Source organism: Lycorma delicatula, chromosome 10, assembly GCF_047948215.1.
Source record: "Lycorma delicatula isolate Av1 chromosome 10, ASM4794821v1, whole genome shotgun sequence".
NCBI lineage: Eukaryota > Metazoa > Arthropoda > Insecta > Hemiptera > Fulgoridae > Lycorma > Lycorma delicatula.
Window position 1 is genome coordinate 24,611,613 of NC_134464.1, and position 12,048 is coordinate 24,623,660.

The window sequence follows — 12,048 nt, forward strand, 5'->3', positions numbered from 1 at the left end:
GGATCTTCTTTCACCCAAAATATCACATTTCTGGCACGCGAACTGCGGTAGATTGCACATTCGTCAGTAAAAAGCACCTTTCCATGGTGCACTGCAGCAGGGAATTTTTCTAATAAAGCCCGGCAGGATACAGCGCGACGCTCCATGTTGGCATCTGACAGTTCATTGATGAACATCAGACGAAATGACACAATTCTCAAGTTCTTTTTCATACGATCTTGCATTCAGTACACAAAGTTTTGTTGACTCTTTACAAGTGATTTCATTGAGGATTGTTCGATGGAAACTAATAGCAGCTCGTGTTTCTAACCGCATTAACTTGCGTCCACTCCATGGCCTATCTTTAACACTGCCTATTTAAACGTATGTTTTCCTCAAGCCAACATTGTTGCTTTTCATGATGGTGACTGCTTATTAAAGCGTTGCCGAAACATATCCCTGATTAGATGTGTTTGATTCGTATGTTGTCATTCATGAACTCATATACTTGTCCTAGATGCTGTACCTACTTGTTTTTAGCTATTTTGGAACAACTGTCTTTGACTCAGTGTGACGTTCTAAAAAACCGTTGCCACCTGATCCCAATGAAAATACCGTATGTTATAAACATATCCTAAAAAAAATTCATATTTTTCGTTAACTTTAGGGGTATGGCGACTTTTCGGCCACTCTATATACACATTTATTTACGCTTATTTAAAATAAGGTAATAAAAAAAATAAAAATCAGTATAGTTAAATTTATTCCAAGTAATCTATAAATCTAAAAAAGAAGCATAGTGCATCGGTTTGTTATGAAACTGATGCACCGTGCTTTGATTTCGTAACCGAAACATGTGCTCACTTTTTATTATGAAAACCAAATAGAAGGGACAAAGCAAATAGAAGGGACATGAGATTATTTGCAGGATATTGCTTATATATTTTTTTTTTTAACAAATAATTATTGTTTTGGTTAAACAAAAGGATTGTGTTGAATAAATGCTCTGGAATAATCGTATCAGCTTTCTTTAATTTTATATTTTACATTTATTAATATATTTAAATAAAAGCGATTAATATACCTTTAATAAATTTATTGATCTTTGGGGATAAAAAAGGAAAACAATGGGGTTAGAGCTGTGTTAAAAATCACAACCGAAGAAACTGCTAAAAATGTTCAGAATTTTGAAACTTTTCATCGTAAAAGTTTTTTGTTGTTGATAGTATGCTAAATTCATGAAGTTATTTAGTTACAACTGGCAAAAACATTTAACAAAATCAGACGTTTCATTAACATTTACACGGTGGGCTATAGGCTCGTCTTTTTTCTATTTTCATATCATAATGTGTTTACATTTATGAGCATATTTTCTAAAACTCTGAGATATTGGGAATCATTATCATAAAAACAATTAATAAAAGTATGTTGTGGAGTATTGACTTGTTTATTACAATATAATAAATTACCTCATACCAACATATTTTTTAAAGTATGCCAGTTATTTTCTGACGAGTGTAGGTAATTAATAAATTTAAGAACTTCACTTCATTTGTCTTGTTTATGTACAATGAGCTTTTTTCAGTGATTTATTGAATTCCTTATCACAAAGCTCACAAAAGAAACAGTGTTATAAACTTGGCACACTTGGCATTTATTTTCTTCTCATACTCTCTGCTATACAATGTTGATACTACAAAATAAAGTTCATATTGAAAATATTCATTCAAAAATTTTAAGAAGGCTTCAATTAATTTTTTGCCATTAATTGTTTTTTGGGTGAATAACCACATAGGTTTTTGTCACTCCAAAATCCATGACAACAAATTACATCACTACAAATGAGTATATAACAATATAACTTAAAAAAGTTTCAATAAAAGAGCCACACTCAGAGTTCAACCTTTAAGTATTTTTTCTGTGTCGGTTTAAATGTAATTCTGAAGATCCTTTATCTTTTAGCAACGAAAGATTAGAATGTAAATGCTTTTTGAAAATTATGTGCTTACATGGAAAGAACACAATTTATATCTTTATATAATTTTCAGAGCTTTTTGGACAGAAACAAGGAATTTATACATAGTATTCTCAAATAGATCAGAGATTGTTAAAAATTGCTTCAGCAATGATGTTTTGTGAGGATTCTGTTTCAGATCTTGATAAAGTATAATTTCTATAAGAAATTATTTCAAAAACCATACTATTGATAAAAATGTGATTACTGATTTTGTCAGTGTAAGTACGATTTAAAGATTTTTCAAGTTTTCTGGTTACGTAAAACTTTTGGCGTTTTTTTTATATGCTTTTATTTAACTCGTATTTTGCGTAAGTCTTTCTATCGACGGCAAGATGATCAAAACTTGGACATCGATTTTTTACTTTCTTCCTGTTAACCGAAGTAGGTCAAAATTTGCATACCGAATTATTGTAGATGACAATGCAGTGTGACAGTAATAAATTGTCTTCATTAGAAAATTAGTCGACTAAGAGAGACAGATAGAGGATGTTGTCTGATAACATGCTTCGCATGCTGTTATATTGATTTGCTTGTTTGCACAAAGGTGTGCATTTAAGTCAGCTCCACAACGAAGGAAAAGTTCCAATATATTCTTTTTTGTGTCGGTGGTGTTTCATGTCGTTATGCTAGGTAAGCTGCTAAGATCCATACATAATCTTAACCTGAGGTTGCTAAGTTCCTTTGTTTGTTGAAAAAGTTCTTCCCCAGACAGTCTACCTTGAGTTGAATTTTACTTAATATTTGGTATATTTGCGAATGATGAAACCATCGCATTCCAGTGTAGTTTCAAGTTGTGATTTCTGCGCTAGTCTTGTGAGTGATTTTTCCGGTGTACTTTATCATTATTCTGATGTTTCTGGTAGTTTTACTTCGAGTGACACAAACGATCACATTCTAATCTTCGGTTGCTAAAAGAAGGGTCTTCAGAATTACATTTAAACCGACACAGAAAAAATACTTAAGAGGTGTCCCCGTTAGAGGCATTGGCATAAAGGCCGAGTACCAGCTTCCGGAGCAGGGATGGCATAGCCAGGCTTGGTGGATTCTGGGGGGTTAGAGGCGGGCACAAAGTGAGATCTGACCGGTGGGCTGAGACATGGAGGCCCGTAAGCATAAGGATACTCCCCTGGGCTGTGTAATACTTAACTGCAGGATTTGGCCCAGAGGAAAAAAATTATTCGTTTATTTAATTCTACCGCTCACTTGTGACGTAACAACATAACAGGGGACTACAACAGCATTTTTTGGGGTAGGATGCGATATTTCTTTTTGCAAATATACTTTAAATAAGCGAAATCTCGAAATACTGAAGGTGACCTTGCTATACAGCCTCATCCCGTTGACTATAAATTGAAAGTTTAATGGCAGTGCCTCATACATAGAAGTAGTTTGATCAAGTTTGGTCAAAATTGGTCCAGTAGTTTTGGAGATATAATGTGATTTATAGGCCAACAACAAACACACAGACGTACATACAAATATTAATATTCTGAAAATTTCCATCTGGATTTTTGGGTTCCTTAGATGACAAAATGTCAAGATTCAGGTAAAACCTCATGTACCCAAATTGGATGGATTACAATACTTTTCCTTCTAGAACTATATCTCTGCTATTAATGGGAAAGTAAAACTTTGATAGTTATAATGTCTCTTCATCTTAGCTATCCCAATCTAGATTATAAGCGCACCATCTAGCAGGTTAATTTTAAGAATCTTAAAAATAAAATAAAGCAGTTATCAATGGAAAGTCTACTAAGACTTTTACGGTAATATTATTATTACTGTTTTTTCAATCGTTAATTCATTTCTAACAAAGTTATTTTCACTAACGTTATTACATACACTAAGTTAATGTAATTTATTTATTTAGTGTTTTGGTGGTTTTCTTTTTTTCAATTATTAAAAAGTTAGTTTTCCCACCGTTTACACGTGATTTACAAAATTGATATTTATATATTTTATGCATCTTAGTAAACCGTACATTAGTGTATTTGAACAAACTTGGTAGCTTATACCGTTATTACATAATGATTATTATAACATTTTAATTTTGGCAGCCATTTTGAGGTGAACCCGACGGCTGATTGCGGCCATTCGTGTTTGTATTTTTGTAATCCTGTGATAAAACAGTGTTTATACATATACAAACAATGTATGTTTTTATGAATTCATTATGTATTGAATTCAATAACGAACAGTTCGTTGCAATTAAACCTTATCAATTTTTTACTATATTCTGTTAAAACAATTTTTATTTTTTACGTAATGTTGGAGGTATTAAATAAATAAAAAACCGTTTTTTTAACCGAGAGTTAATATTTTCCTCGCTGCATGAGAATTAACTACAGTTAATTAACTGGTTTGATCCAAAACAGTTTTTTATATAATAAATGCTATTATAGTCCATAATAATGTATTACTGGATAATAATTTTGACAGAGTTAAATATGTTATGTAGCGTACTGATTCAGGTGTGTGTAAATCTTTATTTTCATTTTTATTGGTATTGGCGAATAATAAATTGTTGAGTTGTGTGTAGTTTAGTGCAGGATAATAATTGTACATTTTATATTTTCATTATTATCGAGGGGCATCGCTAGTGCTCCCGAGGGAGCACTAGCGATGCAAGTATGACAGAGACGGCGACAGTATCTAAACAACCTTTAAAATAGGGTTTTGCGACACCTTCCGTACCTTCGAATCTATCTTATTAAATAAATAAGAAGGATTTTGGGAGTATGTATTGCGTTTAAGGATACAGAACAAAAGTGTATTGTTATGTGCAAAACCGTTTTTTTATTAGCATTCTTGTTTTTTTATTTGAGCACTTCTAAATTCCACAGTAACTACTCTAAAAATTCAAACTTAAGAAGTCACCAACCCATCGGTTTGGTCTAATGGTAATCTCGTCATTGCAAATCAACTACTTTCGAAGTCAAGATTTCTAAGGTTTAAATCCTAGTAAACGCAGTTACTTTTATACGAATTTGAATACTAGATTGTGGATACCAGTGTTGTTTGACGGTTGTGTTTCAACCACATGTATGTTATTAGTTTTTTCTAACCTTAACTTATATTTTCACTTGTAATCCTTTCTGTGAACTTTGCGCTTCTTTATTGTGTCAGTTTCCCACAACCAGAAAATAGTGGTCCTTCAGATTTGCATGAATTGTCAGAGGAATTATTATAATTCTGTAAAAATAAATATCTTATAAATAAATTAATAATACAACAACTAGAGGAAAACACCATTATGCTTAAAGACCCAGTAACAATACATGTAGTTCATGTCAGGAATGGATAGTTATGCTATTTCATGGATGTAAAAGGAACTGTTCCAGCATTTATCGGGATGGATCCAGGTAAAACCTTGTTCAAAGCAGGATCACAAAATAAATAGTTAATTATAATATCAAAAATAGATTTGATTAAAGTTTATATTAATTATTAAATATAAAAAAAAAAACATGAAATAATATTAAGATAAAATACATGATGATGACACTAAATATGAAAAAATAGCTACAATTGTAAGTTTCTGTTGAATCCCTAGCCACGCGGATTCAGCTACTAAAAATGCCTGTAGCCAACTAGCTCTTTCATCGCTTGTGTTGAATACCTTTATCAGGCATGATGGGTAAACTTGCATATACTCGTATAATATAAATGTTGTTATAATTATACTGCAAACTAATAATCACTGTCTGCACAATTCAATGGTTACGACAGAGATAGCCAAACGTCGTCTGTATTTGTGTAGTTGTAAATTCCATTAAATAAAATAAATTATTACGTTAATTTTATGTAAATCTATCATTTATTTCATTGAGTGAATTATTCTATTATTATTATTATTATTATTTACTCTGAAGTAGATTCATTTGATAAATTTAACTGACTTTTGTTCTGCCAATGAAGGACATTTTCTGATTTTTTTCAATAGTAGTGGACTGTATAAGGTATTTGTAAATCTATGCCTGTTGTGTATCACGTTAACTAAAAATAGTTAAATGAAAAAAAAAATTTATTGGCCGAGTTAGCTCAAAAATCCAAACTGAACAAATTACTACACTACAAAAATAAAAATCCCTTAATCCAACTTTAGGATGAAGTAAATTTCATATTGTGTGTATTTAAAATAAAATAAACATGGTAAACGGATGACAACTGAATAGAGGAGAGTTTTAAACAATAGTGAAACTCCATAAACAACAGACTCAAAATTTAAGAACACACAAGGAGACTTCATAAATCCTACATAGTTGGCAATCAATGTGTAAAGTGATTAAGCTATTTACTGTGGCAGTAAACAGCAACACCTACAGATTCTTACAAGATGCAGACCTTTAAAGGTATTATAACGTGGGTATTAACCGTTAAGGTATTATTAAACTATTACTAATTATATTTAATTTTTTTGTTTGTAGATGGCTTGATTAAAAGAAGAAGGATTTGGAGGTAACATGGTTTGGTCTGCAGATATGGATGGTCAGAGGTTTTTTTTTTTTGGAACAGGAAAATTGCCATTGCAATGCAACAAGAATTAGATGGTTACACAGTAAAATTGGAATATGATGGTCCTTATGAAACTTCTAAACCTGTGGGTGGTTATACAACTAAAGATCGTAAGTTCTTTACCAAAAATAAAATAATAAATTATACTGTATACATTCTGCATAACGATAACTAATTTTTAATTCACCAGTTTAATTTACTTAGTTGATGTAAGAATTATTTTACTGTTTCAAGCTGTATGAAATTAGTTTAAATTTGGAATAGAATAGAAATATTATTTGATAGATTTTTTTTTGTGAAATTTGAGTATCCAAATAACCTTTACTTTTTGTAACCAGGTTAAATAATTATTAAAGAAACCATATCCTCCTCAGTCTGTTTGTTTAGACTTGACACATTTTTAATAATGATCTCATTATCTAATATATAATATATAGAGAATAAATTAAAATTTATAATAATTCATTGTTATGAGTTATTAATGTCAGTTTATAAATGTCAACAGAATTTGTTTCCACTAAATTTCTGCTCATACATCTGTAGTTAAATAAATTATTCTTTACTGAGGATGCTCATTAGCTGCCATAACTTAAAACCCATTAATTTGCCAGAGTGGCTGTCACAAAATTTAAATTCCAGTAAGGCTTGGAATTTTTTATTCACTATAAAATTCAGTTATCACTAAGTGACTGCAAGTGAGTATAAAACTGCTGTTGCTTAAAGATAAATAAATAAATGACTTCAACTGTTGGGGAAATGTGAGAAAAATGATGAATATAAAAAATATAAGCGCTATCTTTCATTATACATTATTTACAATAAATTTCCCTCATTCTTTGTTATTTATGTGAAAACTTATTCATAGTAATTTTATTTATTTGTTTCATTCTCTCACTAACTTTTAATTTATGTTTGGTAGATGTAATTGTAAAGTCCCATTTGTTGTATTTCTCATAGACTTTTTTGGATTCTTAATCTCTTACTACTTTTCCTTCATCTTCTGGAATACAATAAATCTTTTTCATTCCCTTAACATTATTCCCTTTTACAAATTATTTTAAGTACTGTTACTCTAACACACTCTGTTAAAAGAAATCAACATTATTAAGTTTCAGTTTTCCTACTACTACTTAGTTCTCAATGCATTCTTTATTCCTTGGTTGTATTTTTGACACTATACCGGTTAAATTAATCTAAAGTGTCCATATCCACAGCACAGAGCCAGTTAGCAATCAGATATAACCCGCTAGACACTCCAGGGGAGGAATGGATCCAGGATCAATGAAGAGACTGAATAATTAAAAATCCAGTCCATCTGTCAGTAGAGGATCACATAATAAGAAAAACAGCCCATCAGAAGGAGTATTTCAAGCTTCCCTGTGGACACTTAGTTTCCACTTTCATTTCCTTGAGCAAGTGCGTATTAACAGCTAATACTTTACGTATTAGCTACCCTTTATTTCACAGCTACCCTGTGAAATTATGTGACTGCATTATTCACCCAGACTCCTAATGGAGGGTTAAGTGGTGGTAATCCTTAACTTGAATGAGTAGATAATATTCCTGATATTGATTTGTGATGTTGCTACCTCAGGTTCAAGTAGTTAGCTAAAAAGAGAATTTTAATAGATTTGAATCCCCTATATGTTACTGTTTGTACTTTTTTCATAGAACTTTACTTTTTTCAAGATTACAGAACTTTCTCAGGAATTGTCACTGAAATTGAATTGATGTAAGACCCTTAATGTAATTGTGCCTGTATCCCTAACGTAATGTAATTTTTAAGTAAATTGTATTTGAGATTTATAATAAGATGGGTATTTTAAGGCTTTTCATACAAAACAATAGAAAAATAAACAAAATAAAATATCAAACGCATCAAAATGATGTGCCATAAATTTTGTACAATTCTTCTATTTCTGTAAATTTGTATTATTTTATTTACTGAACATTTTTCTTGTTCTGTACATCATTCTTTATTTCATTATAACTTCTTTATTCTTTAATCTTTATTGTAAGTCTCCTCTTCTTACTTTCATTTTTTCCCCTTTAATACTTTATAAAATGATACTTAATAGAATGTTACCTAACCAGATATATAATTTTCAGTACTTTTGTTATCCTTTTTTTAAATTATCTATTATTGTTTTAATTTTGTGTTAAAAACATAAAATATATTGTTCAAACGATAATTCAATAAGTTTTCAAAAATAAAATTATAATTAAATAAAAATAAAAATTATTAAACACTAATTATCGTTAATCAAGAGATAACTTTTGAAATCTATAAAATACTGTAGAGAGCTTTATCAATATTTATTTTAAACAAATGAAAGTGAATTTTCTATTATTTGTGATAAAAAAGTACAATAAATTTGAAATTTAAGATATTACTTTCTATAGTAGCTTTTTATATTCTTTACTAGCAGTAAAGATTACAGTTCTTTGAGCCGTACTCAAATACTAAGTGAGGTTATTTACTTGTTTCTTTTAATTATAATTGTAAATATTATCTTAAAAGCAGCTGGATCTTCTTTATAAATCTTCCAAATGTAGACATACCAAAATAACATGACAGACATTCTACACATAATATCACATACCTATATAAAATACAAAAATATTCATCCTTCCAAATCAATTATTGAGGTTTTCAAGACCTGTCAATCAATACCTTCATCAGCAAATGCTGCAAGGCCACGCACCTTTTGGATAATTGTTGTGAGATGGATGGAGTAATGCAACACACAAACCTATCCAAGTATAACAATTTCCTTTTATGTTTCTATTCACTGTTCTATAGCTGTTTAGCAACTATTATATTTTCTACCAGCCTGTTTCTTTTTCTATCTTAAGTGTATTTTTACTTATATTTTTTTTTAAGTGGTATCAACTGATGTGGTCAGTATCTACCGGATACCATGAGAATAGTTACATGCTCTAGAACAATCACATCAAAGCCAGAGTAGTAGTAGCATTTCTGTCTTTCAAATGTCTATCATAAAGGCATACAACCTTGTAATTTACGTTCGATGATTAATAGTTTTTAAACATGTCGTTGTCAGTGTTAAAAACAATTAACATAGTAGGTCTTTGATCCTTATTTAACATAATTTTATTGTCAAAAATGTTTAAGATGACCCAGGAGTTATAGAACTATTACGTTGAAAGGAATGCAATTACTATAGTAACCAGGTATAAAATTTAGTTTGCATATACAGTTTTATAGGTTTTTCTTAGTTGAAAAATCATTTTTTTCATTACTTTTCAAGAGTTGGACCTTAGTTTAAATTTTAAAAAACATTTAGGTAAAACAATTATATTTCTACTAAATTCAAAAGCATTTTGTGATCTAGGAGTAACTATGGAATTTATGCATGTTAAGTATTGTACTGTAATAGGCTACTTAATATGTAATACAAGTCACTCACAAAATGACATAGCCATACTCAAAGATACCTACTACACGATGATCTTACTAGGGAAAGCTCTTTTCTAAGAAGAGTATTTTCCGGTGCCTTCACTGAAATGAATGTACTGCTGCATTTGTCGATAAAAAAACTGGTGTTCAGTACTACAAATTACATTTTCATTCTGTTCACTGTAGGGACTGGCCACTGTATGTAGTGAAAATCATTGTTATCAGAGAAAGTTAGTCTGACAGGTGCCTTCTTTATCTCAGTTGCTGTATGTGCATCATAATCATAAAAAATAATGGAAATGAATAGTGTACATCAGGGAAAATACAATATAATTTCCTTATTTTTCCTTCTTTTTTAAGTCGCAAAACTAGTAAAACCTCTAAAAATTTGAATATCTATGTTTAGAAAAGTAAGAGTATAATGAATATATTTTTTCCACAGAAAATGCAGTTTTAGGTGAAGAGGAAGTTAGTCATACTTCATACCAACCAGATAAAGCAAATTGCACTATGTACTACATGTGTGAAGGTGAAAGAAAATATCACATGCCATGCCCATCAAATCTTGTGTTCAACCTGAATGAAAATGACTGTGATTGGCCAGAAAAAATAGAAGGCTGTGTGTACGCCAAGGCAGTAGCTTCCATTCAACATATAAATATATGCCAGCTGATTTTCATTATGCCTTCTGTTTTGATTATTTATTAAGATTTAACTCTGTATTATTTCATGTGTTTATATCCTGAATGGTAATAACTTTTAATTGTGAACAAGAGGAAAAGAACATTTTGAGATTGTTGTATTGTTTTCTTTTCTTTTTTTTCATAATTACACAAGTTCATTTTTATTCTTTCAATTTTATGTATTTGACTCACAATGTAAAAAAAACTCTCTTGATACATTCTTTCTCAAGTTGTTAAGCTGTCTTTGTGAACATTTCGTTTGTAATGTACATGTCATTTTTGTTTCGTACGTTTAAAAGTGTTATAAGTTTTCTTGTTAAAAAAAAATTGTATCTTTCAACTATGAAAGTATCTTTGGTTATGTTAGAATACTTATGAATCTTTGTTGTGTGAACTCTATGAATATTCTTTGTTTAATACTTATGAATCTTAGTTGTATGGCAAAAAATCTTTTAAACATTGTTTGTGTTTTTCTTCTCTATAATTGTATGATAAAATATTAAACACAAAGAAATTTATGTAGACATATATAAAATCCATGATTGTGAGATTATATTTTGTGCAAGTGAATATCAAGATATTGTGTTTCTTTGTACAGTAATCGTCTGTTAAACTTTCTGTTATGATAGTCCAGATTATATCCTGCGTAAGTGAATAGCAAGATATTAGTGTTTTTCATTGAACTGTAATTGCCTGCTAAATAATAGGGTAATCGTCCGTTAAATAATAAGATATTATCATTATACTCTGTATTGTTATTATATACTTTGTGTATGTAAAAGAAACATTAAAGGTAACAAGTTTACCTATACTTTACTTAAGGATTGTTGTATATAAATATCGCACAAGGAGATTTTGTGCAAAGCATTTGTCTTAACAAAACAATAATTAGTAATAATGTATTTATGCATTTTTTCTTGTTTTTATAATTCTGATTTCATTCTGTAAAAAATAAAGTCCAGTTTTCTTTTGGCAAATACGAGCTATGTGTAATTTTATTTTTATAACTTTCAAGCACCACCAACTGCTAAGAGGAGATAAGTTTTCTTTTTTTTTTACAATGAGCTCATTTTCTATTCAATTTACACTGGTGTAATTGTTTATTCTGTCTGTAATTTTTTTAATTTTATTTATGATTGGCCATTATTTTATTATCTTTAAAAATAGTATTAATACTGCAGATTTAATTATGCAGTTTTTTTATCATGTTTTGTATTTTATATCAGGTGATGTTATTTAGTTTAAAAAGTTATTGTGATTCCTTTTTTACTGTAATTCTTTCCCATGCATGTTTTTATTTCTGGGTCTGGGTTAATAATTACAGTTTGTTGCTAGTCACTTTACTTGTATTACCTATTTATATAAAAATTTCTGTTTTATTTACAAATTTTTTCTGTAAAGTAACAGTTGATATTTTTATAAGGAAATCATCT

At 29.8% G+C, this 12,048-nt stretch overlaps 1 protein-coding gene across 2 annotated transcripts in view; it reads left to right on the forward strand.

Annotated features, from left to right (window-relative positions):
- LOC142331193 (uncharacterized) overlaps nucleotides 1–11,541 on the forward strand; it is a 63,434-nt gene extending 51,893 nt beyond the window's left edge. For both annotated transcript variants that reach the window (XM_075376927.1, XM_075376929.1), the window contains 2 exons: nucleotides 6,424–6,621; nucleotides 10,375–11,541. In XM_075376927.1, the coding sequence (XP_075233042.1) occupies nucleotides 6,424–6,432 (9 nt within the window). In that variant the 3' untranslated portion in view covers nucleotides 6,433–6,621; nucleotides 10,375–11,541. The remainder of the gene's footprint in view (nucleotides 1–6,423; nucleotides 6,622–10,374) is intronic.
- The last annotated feature ends 507 nt before the right edge of the window (nucleotides 11,542–12,048 follow it).